Here is a 20531-nt window from a genome sequence, read left to right as displayed (position 1 = left end):
TCTGAACAGGTGCTGCATTTAACTGTGCTCAATAACATGTGCTTTCAGTGTCAGAGCATGCATCTCATAACGTGTCTATATATATGTTTTATATATATATGTATATGGGATATAAATATAATGGGAGAAGGGCTTTGGACAAGGGAAATGGCTTTAAGCTGCCAGAGGGGAGATTGAGATGAGCTCTTAGGCGGAAGCTCTTCCCTGTGAGGGTGCTGAGGCGCTGGCACAGGGTGCCCAGAGAAGCTGTGGCTGCCCCATCCCTGGCAGTGCTCAAGGCCAGGCTGGACACAGGGGCTTGGAGCAAGCTGCTCTAGTGGAAGGTATGCCTGCCCTTTGAGACAAGGGGGGCACAAAATCACTAAATGGAATATATAAACCTTTAGAATTAGTTTTAAGTAATGTTAAATTTGATGGCTTTGTAACAGTAGCAATGGAAAATTACTGAGGTGCATGATACATAGGAAAAAAAGAGTGCAGCTAGAGAACATACTGAGAATTCTTGTACAAGATAAATCGGTATAGTTGACATAGTTTTAAGAAAAACAGTCTAGAAGAACAGGACACAGGGATACAGAGTATCTGGGAATGGCAGGTGTCCAGGATGGGCTACAGTTGAACCAACCGATAAGTAGGAGGACAGGAGGATTATTATGTCTCTGGTGCTAATGAACCAATTAAGCTGGTAGAAGCATCTACTGCACGTGCTTCAAAGGCTGCCAGAAGTGATGAAGATCGTTGGAAGAAGTAAACGACCCTCAGAGACCACCACCACAATTCTGTACGCATGCGGGAAACTTTCTGGAAAATTATGTAATCCACACGTAGCCTCATGAACATGCATGTATGCCCTGTGGCTATATAAGGACGGCTTGTGTAGCAGTAGGGGAGACACACGTTAGGAGGAGCTATCCCCTGTGTCTCCCGGCGCCTCAGTAAAGAATAGAATCATAGAATCATAGAATAGTTAGGGTTGGAAAGGACCTCAATATCATCCAGTTCCAACCCCCCTGCCATGGGCAGGGACACCTCACACTAAATCATCCCACACAAGGCTTCATCCAACCTGGCCTTGAACACCACCAGGGATGGAGCACTCACAACCTCCCTGGGCAACCCATTCCAGTATCTCACCACCCTAACAGGAAAGAATTTCCTCCTTATATCCAATCTAAACTTCCCCTGTTTAAGTTTTAACCCGTTACCCCTTGTCCTGTCACTACAGTCCCTGACGAAGAGTCCCTCCCCAGCATCCCTATAGGGCCCCTTCAGGTACTGGAAGGCTGCTCTGAGGTCCCCACGCAGCCTTCTCTTCTCCAGGCTGAACAGCCCCAACTTCCTCAGCCTGTCTTCATACGGGAGGGGCTCCAGTCCCCTGATCATCCTCGTGGCCTCCTCTGGACTTGTTCCAGCAGTTCCATGTCCTCTTTATGTTGAGGACACCAGAACTGCACACAATGCTCCAGGTGAGGTCTCACAAGAGCAGAGTAGAGGGGCAGGATCGCGTCTTTCAACCTGCTGGTCATGCTCCTTTTGATGCAGCCCAGGATACGGTTGGCTTTCTCGGCTGCGAGCGCACACTGAAGCCGGCTCATGTTCATTTTCTCATCGACCAGCACCCCCAAGTCCTTCTCCGCTGGGCTGCTCTGAATCTCTTCTTTGCCCAACCCTCTGGTTGGCATCCCTTCCCTCCAGCATATCAACTGGACCACACAGCTTGGTGTCATTGGCAAACTTGCTGAGGGCGCACTCAATCCCTCTGTCCCTGTCAGCGACGAAGATGTTAAACAAGACCGGTCCCAACACCGATCCCTGAGGGACACCACTCGTTACCGGTCTCCAGCCGGACATTGAGCCATTGACCACAACTCTTTGTGTGCGGCCATCCAGCCAGTTCTTTATCCACCGAGTGGTCCATCCATCAAATTGATATCTCTCCAATTTAGAGAGAAGGATGTCATGTGGGACAGTGTCAAATGCTTTGCACAAGTCCAGGTAGATGACATCAACTGCTTTACCCTTGTCCCCATCATAGAAGGCCACCAGACTGGGCAGGCAGGATTTCCCCTCAGTGAAGCCATGCTGGCTGTCACCAAGCACCTTGTTGTTTTTCATGTGCCTTAGCATGCCTTCCAGGAGAATGTGCTCCAAGATTTTACCCGGCACAGAGGTGACACTGACTGGTCTGTAATTCCCCGGGTCTTCCATTTTCCCCTTCTTGAAAATGGGGGTTATATTTCCCTTTTTCCAGTCGTCGGGAACTTCACCTGACTGCCATGATTTTTCAAATATGATGGCCAGTGGCTGCAGCTTCATTCGCCAGCTCCTTCAGGACCCGCGGATGGATTCCATCAGGTCCCACGGACTTGTGTGCGTTCAGATTTTGAAGATGGTCTCGAACCAGAATACCTGCTTGTCAGGTTGAAAACTTTGTTGGCAAGTTTGTTCCTGGAGTTTTCTCTGAAACAGGTTGGAACTGGGTGAGCTTGAAGGTCCCTTCCAACCCAAGCCGGGCTGGGATTCTGTGAGTGGATAATTTTCAGAGATGTTCATTTAAATATTTCTGCAGAGCTTTCATGGCTTTTTTTCCCCTCTGTTTTGTCCTTTTTGATGTAGGAGATGAGGTGATCACTCTGAACATGATCAAGAGTGCACCAGTCGGCCCGGTGGCTGGAGGCATTATGGGCTGCATTATGGTGCTTGTCCTAGCAGTGTATGCGTATCGCCACCAGATCCATCGGAGGAGTCACCAGCACATGTCACCTTTGGCTGCTCAGGGTGAGCTGATAACTCTGGAGGGAGAAATGGGAGGGTCTGGAATTAAACCAACTCCAAAACCCAAACCCAAACAAACCAAACCCAACACAAAACCAACTAAAAAGATCCCAAACCTCTTTCCATGGTTTTGTTTCAGTGTTTCACCCCATTTTATTTCCCTTTTGCTAACCCTTAAATCAGCCTGATCACATCCAGGTCACTGTGTATTGCTGCCCTCTCCCGGGTGCTGCCAGGCCTGCTGCCACCCAAAATCCTTAACATGCACCTCTTGTCCAGAAGCTGAATGCAGGCTTTTCCTAGAGCTAACACAAGAATCCAGCCTCACAGCCTCCTGGCCCTTGTCATAGCACACCCATGGCATATGTTTATTTCTGCACCAGAGTGGAGCTTGTGGGAGAGTTAGTTTTCACACCCTTTCTGCTTGGGCTCCTTAGGATGTGGTTTCTTTACTGGTGTTTCTGCATCTGGTGCATGAGATGTTGATGGACTATTTACACACAGATAAGATAGACGCACTGGAGTCTGAGAGACAAAAGTGTGTTTGGGAGAAAGGATACTGGTAGCTGCCAAGGTGAGAAGTGTGATGAGGGCTGATGAGCTCCCTATCTGGTTATAGCCCAGCTCTATTTTGTATCAGTTTGCTTTCCACAGGCATTTTAAAGCCTGTTCCTTTCAAGGGGACTGCACCTCCTCACACAGCCACGCCAAGTGCTTCCACTGTCCTACCAGGGTGACAGCCCTTAGTAAGAGGATCCCCAATTTTTCTCTTTAACAGTTGCATTTTTCTGTGTTTAATGGTGTGTAGAAATGTCAGTGCGTATGTCCAACCTGGAAAATGATAGGGACGAGAGAGACGATGACAGCCACGAAGACAGAGGAATCAGTAAGTACCAAATCTCTTTGAGCAGTAGAAAATGACAGAACAATGTTCTAACTTTAACTTCCAACGCACCCTGAGCATCATGCTAAAAAATTACTCCTTTTTAGCTTAGACAAGACAATTTGATTATGTGCAAGGGAGGTTTGCCCCGTGTGCCCCTCATCAGGAGCACCTCCAGAAATAGCTCTGATCAGCTGAAAAATGAGAATTGTGGCAGAACAGGGTATGGAAAACTCCCACCTGACTGAGACAGAGCAGATCCTTGTCTCTGGGCCCTCACTGAGAGCTGAAGTGATACCCACGATTTGAAACTGTGTCAATACTCAGACTGAACAATAAGTGTGTCTGAGTTTCATGGCTTCAGTCTCTGCTTCTCCAGTTCCTTAGTTTCATTCTGAGCAGGCTTTCAGTGCCGCCGCAGGTTCTTTAGTGTTGACACAGTAATGCTCTAACTTCTATTAATGCAAGCAGATGAGGTGAACGGGTTTGACTGGATCTTGATCTATTCCACACTTAGGCACCTTCGTTTTATTCCTCCTCCTCTGTCTCTTGACAATCTTCTTCTATGAACTAGTATTTGAGAAGAATGAGTTTGCAGAAAGCCTCTCCCCTGTGCTGATTATCCCACTGATACAACCCAGTGCCAGCCCTCCCCTCACAACCAGTTGTGTTTGTTCCTCTCTCGCAGTCAGCAACACCCGGTTCATAGCAGCGGTGATCGAGCGGCATGCCCACAGCCCGGAACGCAGGCGCCGGTACTGGGGGCGGTCGGGGACGGAGAGCGACCACGGTAAGAGCTGAACCACTGCCCTGGCCCCAGGTTAATGATTGCGCTCCCTCACTTCCCTTCAGGTGTCTGGCACGTTGCAGATGAGGCTGCCAAAACTAACCCAAAAACCTTTGCTCCTTATTGCTTCACAGTTGGACAGTCCTGACACCCTCCAGCAGATGTTGCAGTCTGGTGAGGGTGCTGGGTTTATACAGCAGCAGCTCAATGCCCTGCTCCCCATGTCTGATTTTGGGTTCAGGCAGCTTCACTGGGTGACCAGAATTCAGACCCACAGAGAGGGTCTGCAGCTGCCACGTTCATTTTCCATCACCAGCCCTAGCAATCTAAATGTTCAGTTGGGATAATGGAAATCTCCTACTTAAAGAGAGAAGGCAAATCCCCTGCAGGCACATCAGCATCTCTGCTGCTCTTCTCTTTGACATGACCTGTGCATCTTCCATAAAACTCCAGAAATGTGTGCTGGACACCTGAATTTCTGGGGTAAGATAAGGGTGGATTTAGAGACTGACTGTGTCAGGTGCCTCCTTAGCCTTTCCATTGCACATTATTGCAGTCCATATGTATTGCCCATATATTGCAGTCCATGCCATCACCACAGAGGACATCTTACATCACCTTTAAGCAAGCAATGATCAACATGAACTGTGTACATGCATAGCAATGAAGGGTGTTCAGCCATGCATGTTTGCCACAGGCACACTTCAACCCTGCTTAGGTTCAGGGAGCGTTGCTGTGTCTCTTGTGCCCTGAGACCAAGTCTCCTTAAACCCTGGAAGCTGGTAGAAGGATGTAATGCTGTTGAGTCAGGAGGCTTAATATAAATTAAGAGGAGGGTTGGACAGGGCAGTCTGCGACAGATGTCAGCTCTTAGCTGCATGTTGTGGCTGGGTATGTTACAGCAGAGCTCTTCAGTTATTAAGACTGTGGTTGCATTAATGGAATTGCTGAGGTACAGGAAATCTAAAGGCCAAAGCTTTGGAATGGGGATGAACAGATGTCTGAGAGACAGTCTTGCTCTAGGAGGAATTACCTCGGATTTGGGGCCAGATGACCTGAGTGGAGGCAGATTTGTTGGGCTCATGCTCCTTTTGCTCCATTACTTGTAGTCCTAGCAAATCCTTGCCACCCCTGGAGTCAACACATCAGGGTCAGCAGGGGAACTGCCCACCTAGTCCTGATATGTGCCCTTCTAATTTTAGTTCCTGTAACTCCATCTTCTTCAAAGGGCTGCCGAGTCGTCTTCCTCAGGTCCTCTCTGCCAGCTTGAAACCAGGACTCAGAGCATAGGAAATGAGAACCAGCTTTGGGTCCTCAGCATGATATTTATAATGCGCTTCTTTCACGGGTCTCAAGCTGGAAACCTGACCGAGATGCTCAGGAGCACTGGTGGGTTTTCAGCTATAGCCAAAGGCTCCCAAGAAGGATGATTTTGTGAATTCAAACAAGGTCTTTTTCATTTCTAGCTTGTGTTTTTTGCATTCAAAAACACTAAGGTGGGTTGGTTTGTGCTGCCAGCCGGATTTGAGTGGTAACAGGTGGTTTCAGTGGTAAATCCACATCTCGTAGTCATCTCATAGTGACTGCCAGCACCTGCTTCAAAAAGAGGGAACAGAAAATCTCTAGGGGACCTGCTGGGAGATGGCTTCCTCGCTGAGAGAGCACGATCCTGTCTTGTGAGGGTTAGCTGTGAGCTGGCTGGTGACATCATTTCCTTAGGATATCCCAGTGAGTGCAGCCTCTCGTTATTCCCACAGGCAGCTCATCTTGGGGGTTTTAACTTCTCAGGCTCCAGTAGCGGCTACTTTAGCCAAGGGACAGCCTCGAGTTAACTGCACTGTGCACACGCGCTTAGCTGGAAGTGTCAGTGCTGCTTGGCTGTGTGAAACATTCCTGTGTGGATTCAGGAGATTTCTTTAAGTGGATGGAAAACTCATTCAAACCATGTGCTTAGGGCTCGCAAACAGACCCTCATGGGTGAAAAGTGCTCTCTTCCTTTTAAAGGTGTAATACTGTGATTGTGCAGCAAGATGATGTGAAGAAGTTTTGTTGTTTCCAGATGGAAGAGCTGGGGCTTCTTCCTAGGAAAGATGTTGTTTGATAGGAACAGAGATACCAGAGGTGGATCCCACCTACTTCTTGTCTGTTTGTAGAGCTCTGAGTAGTATCTTAAAAGATATCCCCCAGTAAAGCCTTGTTTGGTTTTCGAATCAGTGCTAGCAGTTGTGCTGTAACAAACTGTTGAACGTGTGATGTTTGTTACTGTTTGGGGTGGTACAGACCATAGGTCCCCAGAGTTGATAACGGTGCCAGGGAAAGGGATCTGTTGGAAACTTAGAGGAGAGGGTGGGTTTGTTTGTTTCTTTTTCTGTTAATTAAAAACGTTGGTTTCTTCTCTATAAAGCTCTGATTGTGCCTGATGCCCTGAGGGGTGCTGCAGCCAGCACTGTGGAGCGTCACAGGATCCAAGAATGGTTTGGGTTGGAAGGGACATTTAAGCTCATCCATTCCCAACCCCCTGCCATGGGCAGGGACTCCTTCCACTAGAGCAGCTTGCTCCAAGCCCCTGTGTCCAACCTGGCCTTGAGCACTGCCAGGGATAGGGCAGCCACAGCTCCTCTGGGTGAAACATTGACCTCTTATTCTTGTTTTAACTTAGTGCTGCTGGTTTCTTTCCTAGGCTACAGCACGATGAGCCCTCAGGAGGACAGTGAAAACCCTCCGTGCAATAACGACCCGCTGTCAGCTGGTGTTGATGTTGGAAACCACGACGAAGACTTGGACCTGGACACCCCACCTCAAACAGCTGCCCTGCTGAGTCACAAGTTTCACCACTACCGGTTGCACCACCCAACTCTCCACCACAGCCACCACTTACAGGCTGCAGTCACGGTACACACTGTGGATGCGGAATGCTAATGAACAACGAGGAAAGGCGCGTTCACTCCTGAGCCATGATCCATGCAGCCACGGGCAGCTCTGTTCCTGTGCTTTTCACCAGGAATGATTTAACTGACTTCCCAAGTAAACTGTTAGGAATAAGAGCTTTACATTTGTATAAATGTAAGGCTGGCTCTGCAACAGGAGGGAAATGGGTTTGATGGATGGACCTGCCATCACATTAAATAAAATTGAGCAGGAGGAACGTCAGACCTGCAGAAACAGGAACGTGAGTTTATACAGCAGCTGAAGTTTTGGAAGCCCTGTCGTGCTGAGCCAGGAGGAGAGAGCGTGGAAGAGCCAGAGATGATTTGGTTTGGAAGAGCAGGAATCTGTGCAGCTGAAGACTAAAGAAGTGCCAGATAGGGGCATGGGGAGGGGGGGGAAGGCTGTTGGTTTCACTGCAGTTCATTTGGCACGTCAAAAGGTCACTGCTCCGGTTGCTGTATGGAACCTGGGACAATGCAGCTCAAGATTTTTAAGGAAAGGATTATTTTTCTACTATTTATTGAACTGGAAACTCTGGGGGGAGGGAAGGGAGAAAACATGTTAGCAATTCTCAGTGACTACCACATATATTCTGCGATGGTGAAGTGGTTCTTCTGAGGAAGACATCTGTTTCTTATTAGCTGATACTCATCCACTGCCCCGCTCTGCAAAGGGGAAAATGAAGAAGTCGTTTCGGAAGTGTTTACATGACAAATGCTTGCTTTTCCACAATTGTTTTCTGTAAATATCACAACCTGATTTATATTACAGTATTTTCTGCCTATTTGCAGAGGAGAAATCCTCTACTCCACTACTAAAATCCTGCCCATAAACCTCTCCATCTTGACCTCTTCGAGCATCCTGAAAGGTTTCCTGTATGGAAGTAACAATGAATTTCCTTAGCATTAGTTAGCAGATAATTCCAAATGAAATCTGGGCCATTATTCAGTTTCCTTAGGACACTGTCATGGTCAGAAGTAGGGATAAACCAGTGGGGTTTAAAACTTGGGTTACTGTGGAAGTTCTCCTTTTAAAATCCTAATGATAAGCTGCTGCTGTTTGTCTGGAATTTTCACACTGCTTGGTGGTTCAAACCAAGATTGATTTGTCTACAGCACAGGGCATCCCGGCTATGAATTAGTTTTAAATCACAGTGTTGTATTTTAGACTCATGTGATTACAATGCTCTAAAACCCATTCTTGCACTGTGCATAGGATAAACATCCATTTATATGTAGGTTTCTTTTAAAGATGACTTGTTTTAATTCATATGGTACTTAATACTGTATTCTGTACAAACAATTGGTTCTTAAACAGTACAGTCAAATAACTATACGTGTGATATCAGGATACCCCTTTATACTATGTATAAAATTAAATCTCTAGTGAAATAAACTGTATATAAAGTATAGTTCTGAGGATAAGTGGCTAGAGTGAAATATTCTAAGTTTCTTTCATTTTCTGCCTGAATGTGTGCTATAAGATGAAGTATTTGGTCAGATTCCTATAGTTTGTATCCACAGATCTGAACTTTAAATGACAGTATTGAGGTGTTATGAAGTTATTTCTTTAGCACATGGTCATTATATGGGAAATGACTGTTGCTGGAAGCACTCAGCCACCACCTAGACTCCCCAAAACCAGTAATTTGTGGGTTTTTTCTTATGTGGAACTGGATTTGCCATTCTGCTGTGTTTGTGTAGGATTGGGATGTGGATTTTGCTGAGCAGACAGCTGGAGATATCTATTAAGCACCGCTTTGTGCTCTCAAAGGTCTGAGTCTGATGCCCTGTTAACAGTTCCTGTGTCAATCCGTAGACCCGACTCACTGGAATTTCTGATATTGAATCCAAAACACTGCTGGTGGTTGGACACTGGACAAAGGGGCTGTTTTGTCAGGTTTGCTGCAGAAGAAAATGCATTATTTTAATAGCACTGCTTGCCCAAAGAACAACGTATGCAGCCAAGAAGCAGAATTTTCAAGCGCGAAGGGAAAATAGCTTTCAGTGTGGAAACTGTTCAGGTCTGTGGAAGTCCTCATACCAGTTTGTGCGAAACATGGAATGAGAGGCTTTGCTGTTTCTATTTCGTAGCCCTGTAGCAGCTGTATGCGTGTTCTCACGAAAATTCAGAGGTAAATTCCATTTGGAATTCTAGCCAGGCCTTTCTTTGGTCTCCATGAATGCAATGGGGAAGCTGGAATTCATCCAGAAGCTGTTATCACATGACAAAAGTGTCTCTGGGAGTTACTGACTTGTAAAGTGGAATTTGAGTTGTGTTTTCCCAATCTTGATGTATATATGAAGGAATCTCGCTCTACAGCAGCAGTTCTTTGCTCCTTGGTTGAAGTTTATGTCCAGCAATATCAGATTAGTTCCCTTGCATATACAATAATGTAAACAGGAGTAAAGAAAAGCACAACTTTGGCTTGTTCTGCACTTGACTGTGCAGATCTGTGCTGCTTCTGGCATTCATTTAAACCAGCTAAGGCTGTGGAGTGTATTTGTAGTGAGAAGCAAGTCTGGGGCTCCCAACAGAAAAGGGACTTGGACCTGCTTGAGTGAGTGCAGAGAAGGCCATGGAGATAGAGCTCTGCTCTGGAGCCAGGCTGAGAGAGCTGGGCTGGGGCAGCCTGGAGAAGAGAAGGCTCCTGAAGGGGAGACCTGAGAGCAGCTCCAGTGCCTAAAGGGGCTGCAGGAAACCTGGAGAGGGGCTTTGGATAAGGGCCTGTAGGGACAGGCCAAGGGGAATGGCTTGAACCTGCCCGAGGGGAGACTGAGCTGAGCTCTTAGGCAGAAGCTCTTCCCTGTGAGGGTGCTGAGGCCCTCGCACAGGGTGCCCAGGGAAGCTGTGCATTCAAGGACTCATGGGTTCTGGGCAATCTTGCTTATACCTGAAGTAGTGAGAAAAGCCAAAGCTCTTGCTGTAAGGAATAATTGGGTGGAAAAAAGATCTAGAGGTGTACCAAACCATCATTCCAGGTGCTGACAGCTTTTCCTAGCAGAAATAATTGTAATGCTGGTAAAGATCCTGTTGTTTTTGGCTGCATAGTTTGTCACCTTCTCTGGAAACCTGTGGAAACTTGGAAACTCCACTTATGTCAGCCAGAAGTAGGTAGGGCCACTGTGGTATATCTCAGCATATTCTCTTAGTGAGCATCTGTTTGGGACAAAGCTAACCTCAGCTGCCTGATTTCCTTGATGTACTGGTCCTGGGCCTCTCTTAGGGCAAAGCGCATGTGCCTGTGACTTGATCAGAGGAAAATGTCCCTAGCTCCTGATGCCTTTGTGCCAGGTAATACGAGCCACAAGCCGTTATTTCCTTTGTTGAAGTTAATGTCCTCCATTAATTCCTGAATTATTGAAGTCTGAGCCTCCATTTACAAGTGAAGTCTCTAAACAGGGGATGTGTGGTGTTTTAGTGATTGTGAGGTACAGAAATGGACAAATGTTTCTCTGCATGTTCCCGTACTTCCAGATCAGCAGAGGTCCCACAGCCTGGGCTATCTCCTTAGGCAACCTTGGTTTTCAGGACAAAATCTTAGTGCAGTAGGTGTCCTAGATTGATAGCAGGATTCTGTGAGGATAAGGGTGTTTCTTGACAGCTATCTCTAAGGAGCAATAACTTTGTCCTTTCTGTCCCATTATCTTGCAAATTTGGTTTCTGCCTCTGGAATAAGGCCAGTTTGTATGGGGGGTACTGTAGTCTCTAACAATAGACTGAACATCTGGGTTCAGCATGAAAGGAAACACTTGAAAACACTTCGAAAGAGCGAGAGCAGGATGAAGTAATTTAATGTAGGTGCTCTCATAAATAGCTAGTTTTTTACTGTGTATGTATTTGGGTTGGCTTTCATGTGTCTACGTATATGTGTAGTACCTTGCCTATTCGTATGATTTTTTGTATGTTTTCCTGCATGACTGTGACAGGAATACACTGCAGGTGCTTCATTTTGCCTTGGCTTCCTACTTGGGTAATTAAATTCCTTTATCTCTGAGTTCATGAAGGCTATAAAACTATCTTCAGAGGCCCTGTTGACCCGGGATCAACATGGCTGTCCAGTCATAGAATCATAGAATAGTTAGGGTTGGAAAGGACCTTAAGATCATCCAGTTCCAACCCCCCTGCCATGGGCAGGCACACCTCAAGAAAGTTCTCAAGCCTCTCAGCTCTTCCTACTCATGTTCTTTATCTTGCAGACTATTTTTGGTCTTAGTTTTGCTGTGCAAGAAGCAAAGGTTTTTAGTTTAATAGGCGTATTTGGAACTTTGTAGACTCTGTAGAATTCAGGGTTCCAATTAGAACTTCTGAATTCTCCTGAGGTTTCACTTGATTCCACAAACTAATGTAAGATAAATGATAAACTTGGGGAAGTAGCTCTGAATGACCTCAAACATTGGGGAAAAGACCCAATGAAGACTTGGTCTTCTATCCATATCTTTGATCTAACTATATTTAGAATACCAAAGGTATCCTGTTAGAGAAGTATGTGATGCTGTGTGAAGATAGTGGAGAACAAAACAATGTAAGTCAGAAGTGCCATTTTATTGTGTTTGAGAAGCATGTTGCCAGTTTCCACACCATGTCTTATTGATCTGAGCGCTGATACACGTCTTTGGTTGGGAGAAATTGTAAAGCGCTCACGGAAGGCATTGACCAAGCTGCAGGAATCATGTGGCTGCCTGCAGGACCTGCATGGGGGAGAGAAAGAGTGGGGTTTTGGGTCTCTAGGATGGGAATGGGGCACAGACATTACAGGTTTTGTGGAAGTCCCTTTCTCCACATCTGCCTGTTCCTCCCAGCTGCTAGTGGGATCATAGCATGTTCTAGAGGTGATGACTGTTGAGAGCTCCCAGTGTCCATCGATGCAGTCTCCTGATTGTGGTACACTTACATGGTGTGGTGTAACTCTGCTTTTGCCTCCAGCTGTGGGCAACTTCTTGAAGGTCTGTGGTGATGCACAGGGTACAGACATAGTGAGCGCTGCGGAGGTCCCTTTTCTCATGGCTGTTGCTAACTCTGAGCTTCCTGCTTGATCTTGATGAGAGACAAGTACAGCGGGTGCAGTCATGCTGCATTGCGTATAAGCGTGGGCATCGTATGCCTGTATGATAAGGACGTAGTTACAGAGTGGGTGTTACAAATGTCCCTTTCTCCTTGGGTGTAGGTAGCATCTGGCTGCAAGGGAGCGCTGGCTGTGGAAGACTTACATGAGTAGCTGTAGCAATCGCTTTGCTGTGGGTAACTTCTCTTAGACTGTTGTGGGCGGACGTGTGCGAGATCCTGTGGATCCTGTGGAGCTCCCACTGTCCATGGCTAAGGGCATCTTCTTGCTGCCAGTGTTGCCTGGATGGGGAACAGATATTTTAGGTGGTGGGACTGTCCTTTGGCCATGAGCATTGGCACCTCATCCTGTCTGTAGGATGAGGAAGGGGCAGGGATAGGTGGGTGTTTTGTAGCCTCTGAGTCTTTGCTGTCCCGTCTCCTCCTGTGCCAGTGAGGGAAGCTGAAGCTTTTCACAGGGGTCCGTTGCGGCGGTTGTGGCTATGTCCTTTGTGGAGTGCTGTAGGTGTGTTGCAATTGACGGTGCTCTGCCATCACGAGTACTGATGCCAGGATCGCTTTGGGAACTTACAGTAGGAGAGGAATCTAAGATTTCCTTTTACATCCTTTTGCGAAGCTACTTGCAAACCCAAGATGAGGTAGATGTTTGCACTCCTTACCTGTGCTACAGGGCACTGAGAGCTGCCTGGAAGACTCTTGGGTTGGGAGCATCCAGGAGCCGTGGCCTGGTTGCATCCCTATCCTGGAGCATGTGTAGAATTGACCATCGCAGGTGAAAACAACAAATGAGGCTGTGGATATGTTAGAGAACCTGTCAAAATGCTGTTGCCACGGTGTGTTTTGGGGACATCCAATGGCAGAGGATTTTATCGTTTCCTCTTACACATTCCTTTTGGAAGATCCTTGCAATCCCAGGATGGGGTAGATGTTTGCACTCCTTACCTGTGCTATAGATCACCGAGATTTGCCCGGCAGACTGTTGGGTTGGGAGCATCCAGGAGCCCTGGTCTATTTGAATCCTTATCCTGGAGCCTGTGTGGAATTGTCCGTTGCAGCTGCAAATGACAAATGAGGCTGCATTGCAGTGGGCAGCGGCGCCGTAGCTCTGGCCTTCCCTTGCATGGCCTCTACTCTAAGCCTTCCATCTGGTGCCTCCGGTGCTGCCGGTCTGTGCTTGTGCAGCCCTTTTTGTACTTGTCTGGGGCCTACGATGAGCACTCTGTTGCCTGTTCCATGGGCATGAGAAGAGCAGGAGTGGTGCTGGATGTCCCTTTGTCCGTGGCTTTGGGAATCTTTGTGCTCAGTGTTGGACTTGGATGAGGGACGGGTAGAACGGGCGATGTGGTTCTCCAGTCCCTAGGAGCATATTCTGTCTGTAGGATGAGGACGTGCTTACAAAAGGAGTGGGTGTTGCGGAAGTCCCTTTCTCCATGGGTGCAGGTGCCGTCCGGCTGCATGAGAGCCCTGGATGTGGAAGAGGTACATCAGTGGCTGTAGCTCTGACTTTGCCCAAGGCTGTGAGTGAGGATGTGTTAGAGACTCTGTGGATACTGAGGAGATCCCATTGTCCATGCTTACGGGCAGTTTGTGGCTGCCCTATGTTATGTGGCCTGTGTGGGTTGCAGGTACTTTAGGAGGTGGCACTTTTCTTTAGCCATGAGTGTCAGCACCTTTTGGCTGTCTTTGGGATAAGGACTATAGTACGGAAAGGTTGGGTGTTACAGGTGTCCCTTTGTGCATGGTGGCAGGTGCCTTCTGGCTGCATGAGAGCCCTGGCTGTGCAAGACTTACATGAGTGGCTGTAGCTCGCACTTTACTGTGGGCACCTTCTCCTAAATTGTTGTAGGAAGTGGGAGAGATGCTGTGGACGCTGCGGAGCACCCCTCGTCCATGGCTACGGGCACCTTCTGGCTGCCAGTGTTGCCTGCATCTAGAACAGATACTGTAGGTGGCGGGACTGTCCTTTGGCCATGAGCATTGGCACCTCATCCTGTCTGTAGGATGAGGAAGGGGCAGGGATAGGTGGGTGTTTTATAGCCTCTGAGTCTTTGCTGTCCCGTCTCCTCCTGTGCCAGTGTGGGCTGCTCCAGAGATTCATAGGGGTCCGTTGTGGAGGTTATGACTATGTCCTTTGTGATGTCGTCTGGGCGTGGTGGAGTTGATGTTGCCCTGCCATCATGATGGCTGCCGCCAGGATCTGTTTTGGGAACTTCCATTGGGAGAGGAATTTCAGATTTCCCTTGTGCATCCTTTTGTGAAGCTCCTTGCAAAGCCAGGATGGAGTAGATGCTAGGACTCCTTACTGTGCTAGAGGACACTGGGAGCTGCCTCCAGACTGCTGGGTTGGGAGCATGCAGTAGCCGTGGTCTGCTTGCATCCCTATCCTGGAGCCTGTGTGGAATTGTCTGCTGGAGCTGAAAAGAAGAAGTGAAGCTGCATCGCTGTGGGCAGCGGCGCCATAGCTGTGGCCTTCCCCAGCCTAGCCTCTGCTCTCTGCCCTCCCTCTGGTGCCTCCGGTGCTGCCAGTCTGTGCTGGTGCAGCCCTTTTTGTACTTGTCTGGGGCCTACGATGAGCATTCTGTTGCCTGTTCCATGGGCATGAGAAGAGCAGGAGTGGTGCTGGATGTCCCTTTGTCCGTGGCTTTGGGAATCTTTGTGCTCAGTGTTGGACTTGGATGAGGGACGGGTAGAATGGGCGATGTGGTTCTCCAGTCCCTAGGAGCATATTCTGTCTGTAGGATGAGGACGTGCTTACAAAAGGAGTGGGTGCTGCGGAAGTCCCTTTCTCCATGGGTGCAGGTGCCGTCCGGCTGCATGAGAGCCCTGGATGTGGAAGAGGTACATCAGTGGCTGTAGCTCTGACTTTGCCCAAGGCTGTGAGTGAGGATGTGTTAGAGACTCTGTGGATACTGAGGAGATCCCATTGTCCATGCTTACGGGCAGTTTGTGGCTGCCCTATGTTATGTGGCCTGTGTGGGTTGCAGGTACTTTAGGAGGTGGCACTTTTCTTTAGCCATGAGTGTCAGCACCTTTTGGCTGTCTTTGGGATAAGGACTATAGTACGGAAAGGTTGGGTGTTACAGGTGTCCCTTTGTGCATGGTGGCAGGTGCCTTCTGGCTGCATGAGAGCCCTGGCTGTGCAAGACTTACATGAGTGGCTGTAGCTCTCACTTTACTGTGGGCACCTTCTCCTAAATTGTTGTAGGAAGTGGGAGAGATGCTGTGGACGCTGCGGAGCACCCCTCGTCCATGGCTACGGGCACCTTCTGGCTGCCAGTGTTGCCTGCATCTAGAACAGATACTGTAGGTGGCGGGACTGTCCTTTGGCCATGAGCATTGGCACCTCATCCTGTCTGTAGGATGAGGAAGGGGCAGGGATAGGTGGGTGTTTTGTAGCCTCTGAGTCTTTGCTGTCCCGTCTCCTCCTGTGCCAGTGTGGGATGCTCCAGAGATTCATAGGGGTCCGTTGTGGAGGTTATGACTATGTCCTTTGTGATGTGGTCTGGGCGTGGTGGAGTTGATGTTGCCCTGCCATCATGATGGCTGCCGCCAGGATCTGTTTTGGGAACTTCCATTGGGAGAGGAATTTCAGATTTCCCTTGTGCATCCTTTTGTGAAGCTCCTTGCAAAGCCAGGATGGAGTAGATGCTAGGACTCCTTACTGTGCTAGAGGACACTGGGAGCTGCCTCCAGACTGCTGGGTTGGGAGCATGCAGTAGCCGTGGTCTGGTTGCATCCCTATCCTGGAGCCTGTGTGGAATTGTCTGCTGGAGCTGAAAAGAAGAAGTGAAGCTGCATCGCTGTGGGCAGCGGCGCCATAGCTGTGGCCTTCCCCTGCCTGGCCTCTGCTCTCTGCCCTCCCTCTGGTGCCTCCGGTGCTGCCAGTCTGGGCTGGTGCAGCGCTTTTTGGACTTGTCTGGGGCCTACGATGAGCATTCTGTTGCCTGTTCCATGGGCATGAGAAGAGCAGGAGTGGTGCTGGATGTCCCTTTGTCCGTGGCTTTGGGAATCTTTGTGCTCAGTGTTGGACTTGGATGAGGGACGGGTAGAATGGGCGATGTGGTTCTCCAGTCCCTAGGAGCATATTCTGTCTGTAGGATGAGGACGTGCTTACAAAAGGAGTGGGTGTTGCGGAAGTCCCTTTCTCCATGGGTGCAGGTGCCGTCCGGCTGCATGAGAGCCCTGGATGTGGAAGAGGTACATCAGTGGCTGTAGCTCTGACTTTGCCCAAGGCTGTGAGTGAGGATGTGTTAGAGACTCTGTGGATACTGAGGAGATCCCATTGTCCATGCTTACGGGCAGTTTGTGGCTGCCCTATGTTATGTGGCCTGTGTGGGTTGCAGGTACTTTAGGAGGTGGCACTTTTCTTTAGCCATGAGTGTCAGCACCTTTTGGCTGTCTTTGGGATAAGGACTATAGTACGGAAAGGTTGGGTGTTACAGGTGTCCCTTTGTGCATGGTGGCAGGTGCCTTCTGGCTGCATGAGAGCCCTGGCTGTGCAAGACTTACATGAGTGGCTGTAGCTCGCACTTCACTGTGAGCACCTTCTCCTAAATTGTTGTAGGAAGTGGGAGAGATGCTGTGGATGCTGCGGAGCACCCCTCGTCCATGGCTACGGGCACCTTCTGGCTGCCAGTGTTGCCTGCATCTAGAACAGATACTGTAGGTGGCGGGACTGTCCTTTGGCCATGAGCATTGGCACCTCATCCTGTCTGTAGGATGAGGAAGGGGCAGGGATAGGTGGGTGTTTTGTAGCCTCTGAGTCTTTGCTGTCCCGTCTCCTCCTGTGCCAGTGTGGGATGCTCCAGAGATTCATAGGGGTCCGTTGTGGAGGTTATGACTATGTCCTTTGTGATTTCGTCTGGTCGTGGTGGAGTTGATGTTGCCCTGCCATCATGATGGCTGCCGCCAGGATCTGTTTTGGGAACTTCCATTGGGAATTTCAGATTTCCCTTGTGCATCCTTTTGTGAAGCTCCTTGCAAAGCCAGGATGGAGTAGATGCTAGGACTCCTTACTGTGCTAGAGGACACTGGGAGCTGCCTCCAGACTGCTGGGTTGGGAGCATGCAGTAGCCGTGGTCTGCTTGCATCCCTATCCTGGAGCCTGTGTGGAATTGTCTGCTGGAGCTGAAAAGAAGAAGTGAAGCTGCATCGCTGTGGGCAGCGGCGCCATAGCTGTGGCCTTCCCCAGCCTGGCCTCTGCTCTCTGCCCTCCCTCTGGTGCCTCCGGTGCTGCCAGTCTGTGCTGGTGCAGCCCTTTTTGGACTTGTCTGGGGCCTACGATGAGCATTCTGTTGCCTGTTCCATGGGCATGAGAAGAGCAGGAGTGGTGCTGGATGTCCCTTTGTCCGTGGCTTTGGGAATCTTTGTGCTCAGTGTTGGACTTGGATGAGGGACGGGTAGAATGGGCGATGTGGTTCTCCAGTCCCTAGGAGCATATTCTGTCTGTAGGATGAGGACGTGCTTACAAAAGGAGTGGGTGCTGCGGAAGTCCCTTTCTCCATGGGTGCAGGTGCCGTCCGGCTGCATGAGAGCCCTGGATGTGGAAGAGGTACATCAGTGGCTGTAGCTCTGACTTTGCCCAAGGCTGTGAGTGAGGATGTGTTAGAGACTCTGTGGATACTGAGGAGATCCCATTGTCCATGCTTACGGGCAGTTTGTGGCTGCCCTATGTTATGTGGCCTGTGTGGGTTGCAGGTACTTTAGGAGGTGGCACTTTTCTTTAGCCATGAGTGTCAGCACCTTTTGGCTGTCTTTGGGATAAGGACTACAGTACGGAAAAGTTGCGTGTTACAGGTGTCCCTTTCTCCTTGCGTGCAGGTACCATCTGTCTGCATGAGTGCCCTGGCTGTGCAAGACTTACATGAGTGGCTGTAGCTCTCACTTTGCAGTGGGCACCTTCTCTTAGACTTGCAGGAGGATGTGTGAGAGATGCTGCGTATGCTGCGGAGCTCCCATTCTCTGTGGCTACGGGCACCTTCTGCCTGCCAGTGTTGCCTGGATGGGGAACAGATTGTACAGGTCGTAGGAATCTGCTTTGGCCGTGAGCATTGGCACCTTTTCTTGTGTGTGTGTTGAGGATGAGCACGGGTGCTGTGGGTGTGTGGGAGCCTCTGAGTCCTTTGCTCTCTCGTCTCGGCCTCTGCCCATCTGTGCTGGTGCATCTTTTTTATAGGGGCCTGGGCCTGACTGCGTCACGAACCCCATTGTGACATGGAGTATTATGAGCTGTGCGCTGGCTGTGACGGTGCCATGACGTCACGATTGCTGTTGCCAGGGTCTGTTTTGGGGACATCCAATGGGACAGGATCTTACAGTTGCCTTTTACACATTCCTTTTGGAAGATCCTTGCAATCCCAGGATGGGGTAGATGTTTGCACTCCTTACCTGTGCTATAGATCACCGAGATTTGCCCGGCAGACTGTTGGGTTGGGAGCATCCAGGAGCCCTGGTCTATTTGAATCCTTATCCTGGAGCCAGTGTGGAATTGTCCATTCAGAGCTGCAAATGACAAATGAGGCTGAATTTCTGTTAGCAATGGTGCCCTAGCTGTGGCCTTTCTGTGCATGGCCTCTGCTCTCAGCCCTCCCTCTTTTGCCTTCTCTTGTCCCAGTGTCATCTGGTGGCGCCCTTTTTGTACCTTTTTGGGGCCTACGATGAGCATTCTGTTGCCTGTTTCATGGGCATGAGAAGAGCAGGAGTGGTGCCAGTGGTCCCTTTTTCCTTGGTTGTGGGAACCTTTGTGCTCTGTGTTGGATTTGGATGAGGGAAGGGTCGAATGGGTGTTTTGCTTCTCCAATCCCTAGGTGGGTATTCTTTCTGTTGGATGAGAACGAGCTTGCAGAAGGAGTAGGTCTTGCAGAAGTCCCTTTCTCCATGAGTGCTTGTGCCGTCTGTCTGCATGAGAGCTCTGTATGTGGAAAAGGTACATCAGTGGCTGTAGCTCTCCCTTTGCCCAAGGCTGTGAGTGATGATGTGTTAGGGACCCTGTGGATATTGAGGAGATCCCATTGTTCATGCTTGTGGGCACCCTGTGACTGCCCTATCTCATGTGCCCTGTGTTGGCTGAAGATTTTTTAGGAGGTGGGGCTCTTTGGCCATGAGTGTGGGCATCTTCTGTCTGTCTTTGGGATAAGGCCAAGATTACACGAGTGGGTGTTACAAATGTCCCTTTCTTCATGAGCACAGGTACTGTCTGGCTACATGAGAGCCCTGTCTATGGAAGGCTTACATGTTTGGCTGTAGCTCTCAGTTTACGGTGGTCACTTTCTCTTTGACTTTTGCAGGAGGACGTGTGAGAGATGCTGTGGATGCTGCAGAGCTCCCATTCTCTATGGCTACAGGCACCTGGCTGCCAGTGTTGCCTTGATGGGGAACAGATACTTAAATGGTAGATATCTGCTTTGGCCAAAAGTATTGGCATCTCTTCTTGTCTTTGTGCTGATGACAGGGCTCAGGTGCTGTGGGTGTGTGGGAGCCTCTGAGTCTTTGCTCTCTCTTCTCCTCCTCTGCCAGTCTGCGCTGGTGCATCTTTCTTACAGGGGTGTGGGGCTGACTGTGTCTCGAACCCCATTGTGACATGGAGTATTATGAGCTCTGGGTTGTTTGTGATGGTGCCATGGCATCCAATGGAAGATAATTTTGTAGATTGCCTTTGCAAATTCTTTTGTGAAGCTCCTTGCAGTCCCAGGATGGGGTAGATGCTATGACTCCTTACCTGTGGTACACAGCACTGAGAGCTGAGTGGCAGACGGTTGGGTTGGGAGAATGCAGGAGCCCTGGTCTCCTTGCATGCCTGTCCTGGATCCTGTGTGGAATTGTGTATTGCAGCAGCAAAGGACACATGAGCCCACATTGCTGTGGGGATCTCTAATGCCTTGTCCTCCCCTCCACCCTTATGTAAATTGACACATCTTAATCATACATAATGTTACATAAGCACTGAAATGAAAATTTACTGTTTGGGTCTGCCCAGAGCAGGCCACGGAGCTGCTGCGAGGGCTGGAGCAGCTCTGCTCTGGAGCCAGGCTGAGAGAGCTGGGCTGCGTCACCCTGGAGAAGAGAAGGCTCCTGTCATGGTTCAAACCGAGTCAC

The 20531-nt window shown here is 49.2% G+C and overlaps 1 protein-coding gene across 5 annotated transcripts in view; it reads left to right on the top strand.

Annotated features, from left to right (window-relative positions):
• Positions 1-8797, top strand: part of LOC136011410 (VWFA and cache domain-containing protein 1) — a 155415-nt gene extending 146618 nt beyond the window's left edge. For all 5 annotated transcript variants that reach the window (XM_065673140.1, XM_065673137.1, XM_065673136.1 and 2 more), the window contains exons 24-27: positions 2617-2778; positions 3584-3661; positions 4347-4448; positions 7126-8797. In XM_065673140.1, coding sequence (XP_065529212.1) covers positions 2617-2778; positions 3584-3661; positions 4347-4448; positions 7126-7364 — 581 coding nt within the window. In that variant the 3' untranslated portion in view covers positions 7365-8797. The remainder of the gene's footprint in view (positions 1-2616; positions 2779-3583; positions 3662-4346; positions 4449-7125) is intronic.
• The last annotated feature ends 11734 nt before the right edge of the window (positions 8798-20531 follow it).

This window comes from Lathamus discolor, chromosome 3 (genome assembly GCF_037157495.1).
Source record: "Lathamus discolor isolate bLatDis1 chromosome 3, bLatDis1.hap1, whole genome shotgun sequence".
Lineage (NCBI taxonomy): Eukaryota > Metazoa > Chordata > Aves > Psittaciformes > Psittacidae > Lathamus > Lathamus discolor.
This window is presented reverse-complemented; position numbering and strand designations above follow the sequence as displayed.